At 42.6% G+C, this 15933-nt stretch overlaps 1 protein-coding gene across 5 annotated transcripts in view; it reads right to left on the reverse strand.

The window, feature by feature from the left end:
* RNF216 (ring finger protein 216) overlaps positions 1-15933 on the reverse strand; it is a 142795-nt gene that overhangs the window by 89244 nt on the left and 37618 nt on the right. For all 5 annotated transcript variants that reach the window (XM_032326721.1, XM_032326718.1, XM_032326720.1 and 2 more), the window contains exons 6-9: positions 14588-14690; positions 12833-12997; positions 4867-4981; positions 800-939 (exon numbers count right to left, since the gene is read on the reverse strand). In XM_032326721.1, coding sequence (XP_032182612.1) covers positions 800-939; positions 4867-4981; positions 12833-12997; positions 14588-14690 — 523 coding nt within the window. The remainder of the gene's footprint in view (positions 1-799; positions 940-4866; positions 4982-12832; positions 12998-14587; positions 14691-15933) is intronic.

Here is a 15933-nt window from a genome sequence, read left to right on the forward strand (position 1 = left end):
AGGAGACAGTTTCAAGCAGGGCCCATGCCCAGTGCAGAGGGGGAGGCAGGGCTCAATCTCAAGACCTGAGATCACAGTGTGAGACAGGCTTAAGGGACTGAGCTACCCAGGCGCCCCTCATCAAAGGCATTTTTAGGTAACATGGACTTCTTTTTTAGATTTTTTTTCTTTTTAATTTGACAGAGATCACAAGTAGGTGAGAGGCAGGCAGAGACAAAGGAGAGAGCAGGCTCCCTGCTGAGCAGAAAGCCTGATGTGGGGCTCGATTCCAGGACCCTGAGATCATAACCCAAGCCGAAGGCAGAGGCTTAACCCACTGAGCCACCCAGGTGCCCCTCACAGACTTCTTTTTTAAACGTTGAGTGCAGGGGCGCCTGGGTAGCTCAGTGGGTTAAATACGTATTAATACGTAGTAAACACATAGTAAATACGTAGTAAACCACCAGTATATCTACCACCAGTATATCTATCAGGTCGCCCTGCACACTTGACAGTTTATTTGGAAGAACTGAAGAGCTTAGTAGGCTCTCTCTCTGGTTGTTCTCCATTACTAAAGGCTGAGGGAGGTGAAATACACATGTTCACCAAGCTCCAAATTAAATTCTTAACATGCATCTAATTTATAAAATGATGACCTTTAGTCAATATCCTTACAAAACCCAGTTCTTTTTTTTTTAAGTTTATTAGTTTATTTAAACCAACTGCTTCAAAGACAACAGAAATCTTCAAGGATAGTTTTATACTAAGCCCTAAGAGCAAACCAGAATGTCAGAAACACAACCCAAACCCATCCTCCTACCTCTGCCATTTCTTTGATTTTCTGCTCATAGAACTCCTGCTCTTGCTGTACAGCCGGAAGAAGGGCACGTCGGTCGTAGGACCTACAATGTCGCCGCTTATTTTCCAGAAAGAACATCCTCTTTTCTATTTTTATGTCACCTAGGAGGCATATGACAATGCAAAATCATGCAGACAACTGTTGTGAGGAATCCAGGGTGTCCCTTCCAGGCTCCTGTGGCTCAGTCTCCCACGTATCCCCCAACAGTATATTTCTGACTCCAATAATGTAGTCTATGTTCGGGAAAATTCAGCCCCTTACCATTCCCTAACTTATCATGCATATATTTTGACTTTCATTTTCTTCTTCCTTGTTACGCTCCAAATGGAAGGTCCCTCCTATCCTGGCAGTATGGCACCGTGTGAATATACCACACAGTATTATTCATTCTACTAAAGACAGCTGGGTTTACAGTTCTGGGTTACTGTGAACAGGGCTGTTGAATGTGTCTGCAATTCAGCAGAGCACACATAAGGGAGTGGGAACGCTGGATCAGAGATAGGCATATTCGCAGCGTTAGAAAATAGTGCCAGGTTTCCAAAGCAGTTGTGTCAATTTACACGCTCCCTCCACTGGCAGTGTGTCATACCATGTCCCTATCACCTGTAACTGGCAGCTTGTAATCGTAGCCATTCTGGTAAGGCAACATGTGTCTGATGAATGTTTTTTTAAACTTTTTACTTTGAAAACCTTCATACAGAAAAGCTGGAAGAGCAGCACCTAAATCTACAATAAGTAACAAATATTTAGAGTAAAAGATAACAGAATGATAAATATCAGACAACGCTACTGGCCTATTCAGCTTTTTTATATTCTGTGCATTTGGTAATTTATGTTTTCTAGAAAACTGTCTGTTCTACCCAGATAATCTACTCACTCTCTAAAGTCTCTTCTTCATAGTCTCTTCCTTTTGGCTTTCTCAAGATTTACTCTATTAGGTTCCTGACACTTCACCCACTTACTCTCTTCAAAAATTTTGGCTAGTCCAGTACCTTGCCTTTCCATAAGAATTCTAGGATAAACTTTCCTATAGCCACCAGAAAGTTTTGCTGGGAACTATGAATCAATTTGGGGAGGACTGACATCCTTACAATGCTGGATTTTTCTGTCCGTGATCACAAAACAGGTCTCCACTGACATCTACCTTTGGTTTCTTTCTTCAGTGTTTTCCAGTTTTTTGTTTTTTTAAATCACAAGTCTTATACATGTTTTGTTAGCTTTAAACCAAACATTAAATAATGGGAGAGGCAGTAATTTTAAATAGTATTGTACTGCGATTTCCACATGCTGATTACCAGTATATAGAAATACCAGTTTTTCCAGATTGACCTTGTACCTTGCAATGACACTGAACTTATTTAATGATTGTGGAAGATGTATTTTCGGTAGATTCCTTGGAGTTTCCTCATTGGCTATAACTTCCAATTCATGTTGAACAGCAGTAAACAGATGGCATCCTTCCCCCATTACTGACTGAGGGGAAAAGGATTCACCATTAAATATAACATTAGCTTTAGATTTTCTTAAAGATGTTATCAAGTTGAAGAAGCTCTTCTCAAGTTCCTAATTTCCTGAGTTTTCATCATGATTAGGTGTTAAATACTGTTAAATGACTTTTCTGTATCATTTAACATGGTCATGTAATTTTCCTTCTTTAACCTGTTAATATGGTGGATTATACTGACTGCTTTTCAAAATACTAAATGAGCCTTATACCCCTGGAATACACCTGACTTGGTCATGGCACATAATCCTCTTATATATCGCTAATTCCTATTTGCTGGTATTTTGTTAACGGTTTTTGCATGCCTATTCATGAGGGATATTGGTCTATAGTTTTCTGTGCTGTCTTTGTTGGCTTTTGTTATCTGAGTTAATACTGACTACATAAAATGAATTGGAAAAGTGCTTCCTACTCTTTTATTTTCTAGAAGCTACTATGCAGAACTAGTATTAATTCTTCTAAACTTTTTTTTTTTTTAAAAGATTTTATTTATTTATTTGACAGACAGTGATCACAAGCAGGCAGAGAAGCAGGCAGAGAAAGAGGAGGAAGCAGGTTCCCTGTTGAGCAGAGAGCCCGATGTGGGGCTAGATCCCAGGACCCTGGGATCACGACCTGAGCCAAAGGCAGAGGCTTTAGCCCACTGAGCCACCCAGGTGCCCAATTCTTCTAAACTTTTTTAGAAGACTTTTCCAGTGAAACCAAATGAGGCTGGAGATTTCTTTTTTGGGAGACTTAAAATTATTAATTCAGTTTCCTTGAGAGCTACAGGGCTATCTAAATTATCTATTTAAATATGGGTAAGTCTTGATATTTTGTTTTTTGAGGAACTGGTCCATTTCATTTAAGCTGTCAGATTCATGGGTGTAAAGTTGTTCATAGTATTCTGCATTGGCTGTTTGTAGGGTCTATGGTGAGAGGCCCTGTAAGGGGTGAAAAATCCTGATACTGGTAATTTGTGTCTTTCTTCTTGGTCAGTTTTGAGAGATAGTATGTTGCATTTTTTATTGATGTTCAGTTTAGATCCAGATTCTACCCAGACTCTTCATGAGAATACGGTCTACTGGTCAGTTCATGAAATCACTGAAAGGACTGTGGAGGGAGAATCCTGACTCCCTCTTTGAGCCAAGCAACATGTAACCCAAACGGTGGTGCTTGGATGGAAAAATGGCCGAAGAGGTGAAAAATTAGATTCCTGGAGCAAATGGAGGACTCTGAGACGATCTATACTTGTAAACTGCTGTCAAGGAAGGTTAAATGTATCTGTTAGCTGTAAATATTAATGCTGAGAGTTGTCTCCACACAGCAGACTCATCTGGAGTACCCTGCCCACCCAGACTTTCAAAGATTCCGACAAGCTAGAGGAGACACACAGAGAAAGGCACTCAGAAAGACAAAGGAGCAACAGACAGATTCCAAGTCTTTTCAGAGACAAGAACTACATCCATGGCAAGAAATTTTGGGAAGGTACATTTTGACCTGATAGAAAAGAATTTTCTAAAAGATAGAGGTGACCAACAAGGGAGTGAACCATTTTGCAAAGTGGTACTTTCTATTCTCTATCACTGACAGAAACAAATATGGAACGGCTATGTATTTGGGATGCCGAGTCTAAACTGGATAAATTTAGCTGAATGAAGAACCACCTACACACTGCCCTCACTTTCCCGTTCTCTGGCAGACCTGTAAGAGTGTCACGGCAGGAGAGCGCTGCACCACAGACTAGCTCGGGGACCTCAGGAGTCAGAGCCCAAGGGTTTCATTTTAGATCCTGAGGAGCTCAGAACCCCCAGAACTTTCTAACTCCACAGTTAGCTCAGAGATTTTCCATTTAGATCTGAAATCAAGTTACATAACTAAGTACTGATTTAAGAGAAAGACACATAAGAGAAAACAAAAGGAAAATATTACTGTTTATGACACAATCTATAGAAGTGACAGTGGGCTCTTTTCTCAGACACAAGCAACTCATATCAGATTTGATGTATAATTTAACACGTTTACCCTGGGGGTGGGGATTAGACCCAAGGTAACGTCTCTGGAAGGGCTCTCGGCAGTTACGTCATCAATAACACAATGTTCAGCACACTAGTGGCTGTTTAGGAGCTGCTGGTTTCTCCTGTGCAGAAGCCACTCCCTCAGGTGCACAAGTGGTCCCTCTGTAGGGAGCAGTCAATCTCTGGCCTAGGTAATTTTCCTAAAGATAAAGCTAATTCTTATCAAACCTTCAAGATCAGCCTCCCACTCCCCCCAGTTTGAGAGTGTCCCCACTTTCCCACACGTGAGTTCTTTGCCACTGTACACGATGTTCCGGTCACAGTGTACCCTAGGCAGAAAGAAGGAGGGTGGCAACCACAGCCCTTCCTAAACATATGGCTGCGTCACCAGAGAAGGCCATGCAGCCAGTCCTTGGGCTAGACTGGCAGGGTGGCTATACCACAGCAGTCTTTATGGGCTGTGTGGGAAGCAGAGGGCTCCACAGAGCTGCTTCACACAGTTGGCAAAATTCAGGGTTGGCTATTACCTTGTTCAAACTTGAAATCTATGTAAGAGTACTGATTCATTTCTTTTCTCTTTTTTCTTTTTCCACTGGTTTCTGGTGATAGCTCCTGCCATTTTTTAATGGCATCAGAAAAGGCCTGAAAATTGAGAAAAAGAAAAGTTAGTGCTGTACATGGGACACAAGAGTATGGGAAACCCAGGCAACCCTGGGAAACCCAGGCAACCCCGGCAACCCCAAATCTCATTCTGACTCTCAGTTTCAGCTAGCTCTCCTGCACAGCTTACCAGAAACAGGCTGCAGCAAAATGAACAGGGAGTGTTTTCATTATTTTCACTTTCTGCCTTTCACAAACTGCTGCAAGGGCAGAACCAACGCTTACTGACAAAGCAACATAAGAAAACAGCAAGTGGGCAAGCTGTCTCGGCTGTGTGCAGGGTGGGCCACTTAACAGATGGCTGGCGAGTCACACTCTACAGGCATACCCTAAATGGCACACCTCTGGCCAACACTCTCTTGTCCACTTTCCACCAACACTGCCATATTCCTTGTGGCTTCACCTGTGTCCCCTCTCTGTACAGCACACTGGAGGGCAAAAGTTTTATGCCAGTGATAATTCCTTTCCTTCTGAGCTTCCCTCTTTTAAAAATCTTTCCACCTGACATTTCAATATGCTCAAGTCTTTGCCACCTTAAAAAAAAAGGGTGGGGGTACCTGGTTGGCTAAGTCATTAAGCATTTGCCTTAGGCTCAGGTCATGATCACAGGGTCCTGGGATCGAACCCAACATCGGGCTTCCTGCTCAGCGGGAAGCCTGTTTCTCCCTCTCCCACTCCCCCTGCTTGTGTTCCCTCTTTTGCTGTCTCTGTCAAACAAATAAATAAATAATCTTTTTTTTTTTTTAAAGATTTTATTTATTTATTTGACAGACAGAGATCACAAGTAGGCAGAGAGGCAGGCAGAGAGAGAGAGGAGAAAGCAGGCTCCCCGCTGAGCAGAGAGCCCGATGCGGGGCTCGATCCCAGGACCCTGGGATCATGACCCGAGCCGAAGGCAAAGGCTTTAACCCACTGAGCCATCCAGGCGCCCCAATAAATAAAAAATCTTAAAAAAAACCAAAACAAAACACAAATCCCTCCTCCCCGGCCTCCTTCTCTTTTCAGGTACCAGCGACAACAGCCGACCTGGAACTGCCCGAAGAGGCCACCTGCCCCTGTTTGCTCATCTCACCCTGCGTGCATTTCCCAGCTCCCTCCGGTCAGGCACTGAAGCCCATCTTTCCATTAGCTCATCTCCTTGGTAACAGGAGGCAAACTCCAGCCCCTATGCTTTAGTCCTCATCTCACCTGGCCTCTCGGCAGTACTGGTAACACGGACTGCTCCCCGCGCCTGGCGTCCTGCCTCCTCTGCCCACTCCTCGCCACCCTCCCTCCGCTTGGTCTTCACACGTTTGTGGAGGCCTCCAGGCAGCCTTGGCTCTCTCCCTGTGCCTACCTCATCGAGGCTGGGGAGGTCACCCTGCAAGTGCCAATGACCCTCATGATCCCACCTCTTCTTTTTTTTTTTTTTTTTTTAAAGATTTTATTTATCCATTTGACAGAGAGAGATTACAAGTAGGCAGAGAGAGAGAGGAGGAAGCAGGCTCCCTGCTGAGCAGAGAGCCTGATGCGGGACTCGATCCCAGGACCCTGAGATCATGACCTGAGCCGAAGGCTTAACCCACTGAGCCACCCAGGCGCCCGATCCCACCTCTTCTGGCCATTCAAGCACCCAAACGGATTCTCTCTACTTGGATGTCTCACAAGCTTCACTCAACAGGCTGGCAACTCAATGCTTCCAAGGCTGAATTAATGACCCTTTCCCTCGAACTTAGCTCTTCTACAGTATTCCCTCATTCCAGGAAAGGACACTCCCAAACCCCACTTACTGAACTCCTACTTAGACAACACTCAGGTCTGTGGTTGAATGTCTCCTGCTCAGGGAGGCCTTCCTGGAGCCTCTCCGTCCACCCTAGGTCCTCGGGCTACACTCTTTCTGAGTACCTTTTTTCTTTGAAATGCTGATAATAGTAATGATACACTTATTTGATTCTGTTTCATGTCAGCCCCTCCGCTGGAGGATGGGCTTCTGGAGGCCACAGAAGGTGACCAAAGCCCAGGGTATAACCTTGGCAACCCGTGGGGTTTGCATTTCATACTCTCAGTGAATAACAAAAGGTTACAGGGATATCTATGTGTTACAGGAATGTTGCCAGTAAGTCACATTCTGAATGTTTATCTTAGGAAAACAGCTGTGTCCCCCGCTGATAAAATGAAAGCAAAAGAAAACAAGTGTTGGGGCACCTGGGTGGCTCAGTGGGTTAAGGCCTCTGCCTTTGGCTCGGGTCGTGATCCCAGGGTCCTGGGATTGAGCCCCTGCAGAGCAGAGAGCCTGCTTCCTCCTCTCTCTCTGCCTGCTTCTCTGCCTACTTGTGATTTTTTCTGTCAAATAAATAAAATCTTAAAAAAAAGAAAAGAAAAGAAAACAAGTGTTTTAGCTACAGAAGAGGGACAGATCATCTTTGCACCCTCATCTACCTTCTATCCCCTCCTTCCCAAAGTTCTTAAGTTTGGGAACAGCAAGGGAATCGCCATGGGTTTACACACCTCTGGGAATGAAGCATCCTGTGTGGGTGTGGCCACCCCTCAGGTCATGGGATTCTCACAGCAACCCTCTGAGGGAGGGCTTCTTTCACAGCAGAGGGAAGCGAGGCTTACAGAGAAGGACACTGCCCCAGTCAAATTAATTAAAGCTAGAATATGAACTCAGGCCAGTCGCAGCACTAAGGCTCCTTCCTCTCTCTGACATCGCCTTGCCCTCACGGAGCGGTTCAGGAAACCCACCAAGGGCTGGCGGACAGTAGAAGCCATCCTACTACTTCTCCATCTCCCTGATCCTCCCTATATTTGTTCCCACAAACACTTAGGTACCAGTCTTAAAGTGACATGTTTGTACTCCACGGCAAGACCACTAATTTCTATCAGTTCTACCTAGAGGTAAACACTCCATCCTTGAACCAGGGCTATCTTCTAAAAGCAGGACAGGTTAAAATAACTTAAATTTACAAATGAGGTGATTAAAGGGTAGATGTCATTTATAAATAACGAATGAAATGGGAATGTGAACTCAGTTCAGAACTTTTACCTGGTAGCCCACTGGGTCTTCAACCACACCACCCTCTTGTTTGGAGGTGAAATGAGGTCATTACCTTGGTCCAATTTAAATACTATTTCTAGTTAGAAGGAAAAAAAATCCATACTGGCCCTTGTCAGGAAAACTGTATCTTAAAACAAATGAGGCTGACCAAGTAAAGGAGACTCCAAAATCTTAGTTCAGTAGTTACGACAACCGCCCCTTATCTTAATATTAACTAAAGATCTAGTTAAATAGACCAAATACAATTATAAATCAGAGTTCTTCCCTTTCAAGAACTGCTAGTTATAAATTCATACCTACTTGCTCAAAGGCACGTGGTTACTTCTTTTTTTTTTTTGGCCTCTGCACGTAAGATTTCTCTAGTGAAAACAACTTTCCCTTAAGACTTTGTTCAAATGACATCCACCCTTTCTTTTCTAGTGTTCTCATGTACATTTATTCACTCTTTTGTAACACTCATCACACCGCTTTAATTTTCTTTTCCCTTTAATCTTCTCAAATAGACTGAAAGCTCTTTGGAAGGAAGCTAATCTGTGTTCTACAGATGCCATTGTTTTCAGGGTCTGGCTGATAACTATAAAAAGGACTCAAAAAAACCGACCAGGAGGAACACAGGAACAACAGATATCGAAGATAATTTTTCCTTTTTCACTTATCTGGTATTTCTCCCTCCAGCTTGCTCATATTCACAAATCAAATCCCCACTCAAGGTACTGGTTCTGAGAACCAAGGATATAGTTTGCTAAGAGTCTTAGGATATCTTGACAATGGCCAAAATTCCTTTAAGGCATGACCTAGAAATACTACAATGGGCATCTGATGAAATTAAAGCTGAGAAGAGGCACAGACTCCTCTGTGGAGCCTGGTGAGGGTCAGGTCCAAAAATGCAGACACTGTCACCTATAAGGAGACTGAGGTGATCATTAAAGTACACAGGAGAGAAATCTGGGGAGGCTGGGAAGCGGAGACCCTCAGAATGAGCACATGTCAGAGGAACAGAATTTAAGGGGCGAAGAAGTTAAAGAAAGAACACTGTCCACTAGTATTAAGCTCCACAAGGGGAGGGGCCTTGCACTGTTCACCGTGACTCTCCCAGGGCATGGCCCATAGTAGGCACTCAATGTGCTGTCTGAATGAAAGAGACAGTTGAATCTGTGGCAGGATTACTGAAGAGAAACTTGGTGGAGAAATAATTTTCAACCAGGGAACTATAAGCCAAGTGTGAGTGTGTAAACCAAGACAGAAAAAGCGGTCAGGATCTAGAACACAGAGGATCAAACTTTGTCCAAAGGCAAAGGGCACTCCCAAGTGGAAAGGTATACACAGGCATGGAGAAGGAAGGAAAAAAAACAAACTGAGTGTTGATGGACAGGTTTGACAACAGGCAAACTGTGATGAGAACAGTGTTTTAGACTTGTCAGCTACAGCATCAAAAAACAAAGCAACAAAAACAAGAAAAAGTAAATGAAAAGACAGGGGAAACCAATGTTAACTCCAAGAAAGACAGAAAATTCAAGAAAGGAGACATTATCATAGTACCTTACTTGCCCCAGCAGTGAATACTTCCACAGTCATAATAATAAAACTTTAAAAACAGATTTAACAAAAACTGTATATTGAAAAGGTAGTGTGTATGGGTGTGTAAGATCCAGAGCCCCATCTACCTTAAGAGAACTAAAGTAATTTCTGAAACTAATCAAGGATAAGCCTGTGTTCATAAATGTGGAGATAAGTACTAGGAAAAAAAAACAGATTAAGAGTCGAGTTATGTCTGGAAAACAGAGGAAGAGGGTGAAGAAGGGGGCTTCAGCCTGTGGTTTAAAAAATTATAAATAAGCATTTTGGCACTAACTGATTTTTAAATTTATGGCCATAAATTACTTTCATGAAAATCAAAGTCCTTAGAATACCACCAAGCTGGTGGTATAGGAAGACTCTGCCCCCAGTGCGTGTGTGGTTGCAGATATGTTCGCTCAGCTCTTCGTGAATGTGTCCTATGCATAGGTTTCTTGGAGACCACAGTGCAGCTGCAGTAATGTTTCCTCTGGTTGTTAGCTCTGTAGGGACCAAAGTGCTCCCAAAAATAAATAACTTCTAACTGGACAGAACAGAACATTATTAAAACTCATGGCAGGAGCTCCTTGTTAAAATGAATGTTGATACCACTGGCTGGCAACAAACCAGAGCAGGTTCAGGTCACAGGCCCCTCTAGAGTGAATTCAGCACCATGAACCTAAGGAGGCCACATCAGAGAATGTGGTCTTGTAATACTACTCTAAGGACTGACTCTTAAGATCACACTGAAGGTGGGCTACTGGGAAATTTCTAAATGCAGAGGCTTGACAACTGTTCCTCAGTACATGAAAGGAAGTGCAAAAGAAGGGAACTTATCACTGAAACCTCATACACACGAAGCACTGTGCTGGGCTCACTCTACACTGTATCCCATCTAATTCTCCTACAAGCCATGTAAAACATCCACTATTGGGACGCCTGGGTGGCTCAGTCGGTTAAGCTGCTACCTTCGGCTCGGGTCATGATCCCGGAGTCCTGGGATCGAGTGCCGCATCGGGCTCCTTGCTTGGCAGGATGCCTGCTTCTCTTTCTGCCTCTGCCTGCCACTCTGCCTACTTGTGCTCTCTCTGACAAATTAAAAAAAATAAAATAAAAAAAAAATCCACTATTTACCAAGAGAACTGAAGCCCGGCACGTTCCAGACACAGGCTCAAAGTCAAAGACCCAACTGGCAGAAATGGAATTAAAATTCAAGGGGGGGACAGAAATTAAACCCGAGTTTGATCAAGATTTTAGATCTAACTATCAAGTTATAAGAAATACAGTACACCAAAGAACCAGTTAATGATGCCACAGGGTACAGTCAGCAAAATCTAGACTGTCAAAACCTGGAAGATAAACTGATTTTTTTCAATAAATGAGCAGCAAGAAAAAGTAAAGGGGGAAGGATTAAGAGATTAAGAGATTTAAGTAACCTATCAACCAACTGCAAGAAAGACTTTTACTTGGAACTCAATATGACCAAAGGTTTTTGACAGATCCAGAGAAGTTTGAACAAAATGAGTGGATATCTAATAACATTACTTTTTAAGGTGTGATACTGGTATTTTGTTTTTCAAAAAAGAATCCATCTTTTAAAGGTTAACACTGAAATAGTTACGGATTTAAAGAAAATGAAACAATTCTTGGAGTTTGCTACAAAACAGTCAGGGAGGGAGGAAGTGGGTCCACATGGGACGAAAAACCAGGCAGGAGCTGAGAGTTACTGAAGCTGAGTGATGGGTAAGCAGGGCTCATTACAGTACAATTTCTAATTTTACGTGTGTTTGATGTTTATAACACAAAAGGAAAAAATCCAAGGAAATGTGATGGTCTCCAGTAAACATGTATGTATGTATGTGTGTGTATATATATATATATATATATATATATATATGTCAGGAGACTAAGCTATCATCATGTCTGGGGAGTGGCACAGGGAAGATGTGCTGTGGCCATAATTAGAAAACATCTCTGGGTGTGCTTCCCACGCCCAGTCCACAAGAGCATCACTGTCCACAGGGCAGAACCCCTGGGCGTGATCTGCATACAGCAGGGAGAAGTTCTAACTAAATGCAACAGGTTTTAGCTTCTGCCAAATAGTACTGCCCCTTAAACAGCCCACTTTCATTCAAACAGCCCACCCCAACCCCATTTTAAAATGCTGTAAATTTTCCAACTACTCACCAAAACAAGCAGACACCATAAAAAAAAAAAAGGACCAGAAACAAAGAAAGGGGTAAAGAAGATGTAAGTAAGAGGTGAACCACAAAATCCTACCAACTTCCCACCCAAATAATGAGAGGGCTGTGGGATGACCAGGGAGAAGCATCTGCTAGTCAAATTTCTTTTACTGGTCCCAGGACAGTAGCAGGAACATTGCTAATAGGACCAACCCACCCTCCAGGCCACAGGAGCCACCTCTTGCTACTGCCCTTTCCCTTTTAATCTGGGCTCCCTGGGAGCTCGGCAAAGCTGTTGGGAACCTCTGGAGCAATAAAGATGCTAGGAAGGCCTCAAGCTGTGGTCACTGGTTTGGTTCTTTTTTTTTTTTTTTTTTTTTTTTTGGGTGAGGGGGAGGGAGCTCATTCATTTTTCAGTGACAACACAGCATTCCCTAATTGGCATGAGGAATGAGATTCAGAAATAGAAGGCACTAACTGTGTTCCCCTCACAGTAATTTTCCTAAGATTAACCTACAATTAGACGAGTTTGTTGACAACTGCCTGGATCTTCTTGGCCATATAAGGGGGAAGGGGCCTAGACTTGGGGTGAGGCCACATTCATCAGGAGACCTGCTCCCAGCTGGAGAGGAAAGCAAGGAGGGGCATTGGAACACACTTTTCACTCCTAGTCATCTTGCCGTCCACAGTAACATTCATTACCCATCATGTCTTCATGGGCCAACCAGAACTTTCCCTGCTGCTTTTCTGAAACTTTTTTTTAAAAGTAGGCTCCATGCCCAAGGTGGAACTCACAGTTGTGAGTTCAAGAGTCACATGCTCTACTGACTGAGCCAGCCAGGTGCCCTCAGAACTTCCCTGCTTCTAAACTATGATTTCTTTTCATCCAGTTCCTCCTGATCAGTAAATACCTCTGTCTATTTATCTTCACCCTGACAAACTCCTTAGTGCTTTGCCATCATAAATCATCCCAATTTCCACAAGCTGAACTCTTCGTTCTGTTATCACAGGAAGAAGCAGTCAAGAGGTGTGACCCCACCAGAAGACCAAGCACAGCACCTTTCGGGTGATTGCATAGTGTCCTTTGAGCTCATGCAGGGCCCACTTGATGTCCTGACTGCTGAGCATTTTGAAGTCGGCCATCAGGAGGTCAGCAGCCTGGATGAAGCAGCGCTGGTCGAGAGGAACCAACTGAGAGTAATCAAAGAAGTCTATCTCAGGCGACTGGAACGAGAAGGCAGGGGGTGGGGGGCATGACATTAGGAAGCCAGATAGTGCATTTCCCACCAAGGGGCATCACTTTAAGAACTGCTTATTACGAAACAGAATCATCTCACTTGTATTCATGATTACTCCACAGAGGGTACCAGTCCTGTACAGAAATGAAGGAACTGGTGGTTCGGAGATACTAAATCAGCCGTCTGGAGTCTGGAGACGAGTATGTGCCAGAACTAGTAAAAAATTATAGCTACGGATTTGAAACGGAGCCTTCAGCCAGCTTCTGTCCACAAAATGTTCAGAAAAAACTAGCATTTTTCCTGCTATAGAATACATAAAAGAGACTGTCAAAAGACAGTATGGGGAGCAGAAGGATCAAGCAGCCATGTAGCAGTTCTGATCTACACTTTCCTTCACCACTTGACACACTAAATGCTAGTTAGGATTGCAATAAAAGTGATGATTAAGATTTAAAAAGAAATCAGGGGCGCCTGGGTGGCTCAGCTGGTTAAGCATCTGCCTTTGGCTCAGGTCATGCTCCTGGGGTTCTGGGATCGAGTCCCACATCAGTGGGGCAGGGGGAAGGTCCCCTGCTCAGCGGGGACTCTGCTTCTCCCTTTGCCTCTCCACCCACTTGTGCTCGCTCTCTCTTTCCCTCTCTCAGATAAATAAAATCTTAAAAAAAAAAAGATTAGAGGGCACCTGGGTGGCTCAGGGGGTTAAGCCGCTGCCTTCGGCTCAGGTCATGATCTCAGGATCCTGGGATCAAGTCCCATATCGGGCTCTCTGCTCAACAGGGAGCCTGCTTCCTCCTCTCTCTCTCTGCCTGCCTCTCTGCCTACTTGTGATCTCTCTCTCTGTTAAATAAATAAAATCTTTAAAAAAAAGAAAAAAAAAAGATTAGAAAAATCAAACTTTTTAATACAGATTTGGTTATACAGGTGCATGCATTATATGTAGGTCATATATCAAAAGAAAAACTATAACAGATATTGAACTCTAGGTGATGAAATGCACGCTGAAGTATGTAGGTATGGGGCAGTGTGTTGATTTCCTTGTGATTTATGTATCACAAGAATGTATCATAATGAAATCTAAGAGAATTATGTAAGAAATACAAAAAAAATGCACTGATGGGACAGAGGAATGGGTTTGTGACGTAGTGGATATAATAAAATGTTAACTTCTAATAGTACTGCTGGTAGATACACACGTGATCAGTGTAAAATTCTTCTGGCTTTATGTCTGAAAATTTTCATAATAAAATATTGAAAAAACAACAACCACTACCAAAATGATACAAAGAATCCTGGCCAATTCTTGTTTCATCTTAAAAACTTGCTTTGTAAGACTAAAGATATGGAAGGTTTGTTTTTTTGTGGGAAGAGATGCTGAAGTTACAACAAAAGAAGTTAAACACAGAATCCAAAGCGACTCAGGTTGGGAAAACCCACTGAAGTGGTATGTGTATTCTGAAATCCTATTTTCCTGGCTGGTCTTTAAAAAATGTGTCCCAATAAGGCATTTTCTTACCACAAAGATGAAAAAAGCAGAGGGCTTTGAGGCAGACTGTAAAACAAAGAGCACAACACTTGCCTTTGTCTCATCTTGGCTGGCAAGCAGGCTGCTACTGGGATTGATAATGACTCGGTCTTCTCTCTTTGGATAGTCTGGATTTTCCAGAAGAAAATTACAAAGTCTGCAAAAATAAATGATGTTATTTTCACAATACTTCCAAATCTCACACCTGCCATTGATTTAAATACAATGTTTGAAAAATAATGTGCCTCGTCATACACTATGACTGGCCTATTAAATTGTTTGCAGATCCGAAAAATGAAACAAATAGACAAAAACCAGATATACTTAATTCCTATTTTTACTTCTAGTTTTAAAAAGCAATAAACATACTAATTAATGCACACTTCCCTGTTCATCAGGTGTCAATGTCATGAAGTCACTGAAATTCTTACTGGTTGAACTGTATGGAGCTGGGAAATTTAGATGAAAAGTATCTATGGTCCGTGAGAAAATTGTAACAGACAAGGGGTGGGAAAATGTATTCACATTCGCAATTAAACACAGTTTGTTCCACTCTGGAAAACAGTATGGAAAAAGTTTAAAATAGAGCTACCGTATGACCCAGGAATTGCACTACTGGGTATTTACCCAAAAGATAAAATGTAGTGATCTGAAGGGGCACCTGCACCCCAATGTTTGTAGCAGCAATTTCCACAATAGCCCAACTGTGACAAGAGCCCAGATGTCCATCGACAGATGAATGGATAAAGAACATGTGGTAAATATAATAAACACACATACACACACCAGAATACTACTCAGTCATCAAAAAAAAAAAAAAAAAAAAAAAAAAAAAAAGAGAAATCTTGCCATTTGCAAGGATGTGGCTGGAACTAGATATTATGCTTACCAAAATAAGTCAATCAGAGAAAGATAATTGTATGATCTCACTGACATGTGGAATTTAAGAAACAAAACAGAGGCTCATAGGGGAAGAGAGGAAAAAATAAAACAAGATGGAATCAGAGAGGGAGACAAACTATAAGTGACTCCTGATCATAGGAAATAAACAGGGTTGCTGGAGGGGAGAGGGGTTGGGGTAATTGGGTGATGACATTAAGGAGGGCATGTGGCGTAATGAGCACTGGGTATTATGTAAGACTGATGAATCTTCTGTTAATTCATTAATACTTTTTGTAACCCTCTGGTCGTATCGGTCCCCATGAAGAATTTCAGTGACATTCAGTTGGCCCAGCTGCAAGGCTGAAGGAACAGACCATGTCTGCTTAAGAACAGACTCTCTTCACTCCAAACACATAGCTTTGTCCCTTTATCACTATTATGAAACACGTTTAAAGGTAAGGATACAGAGTAACATAACACATGCTGATATATCACTGTCCAGACTGAACAAATATTAA

Source organism: Mustela erminea, chromosome 20 (genome assembly GCF_009829155.1).
Source record: "Mustela erminea isolate mMusErm1 chromosome 20, mMusErm1.Pri, whole genome shotgun sequence".
In the NCBI taxonomy this organism is placed as follows: Eukaryota; Metazoa; Chordata; class Mammalia; order Carnivora; family Mustelidae; genus Mustela; species Mustela erminea.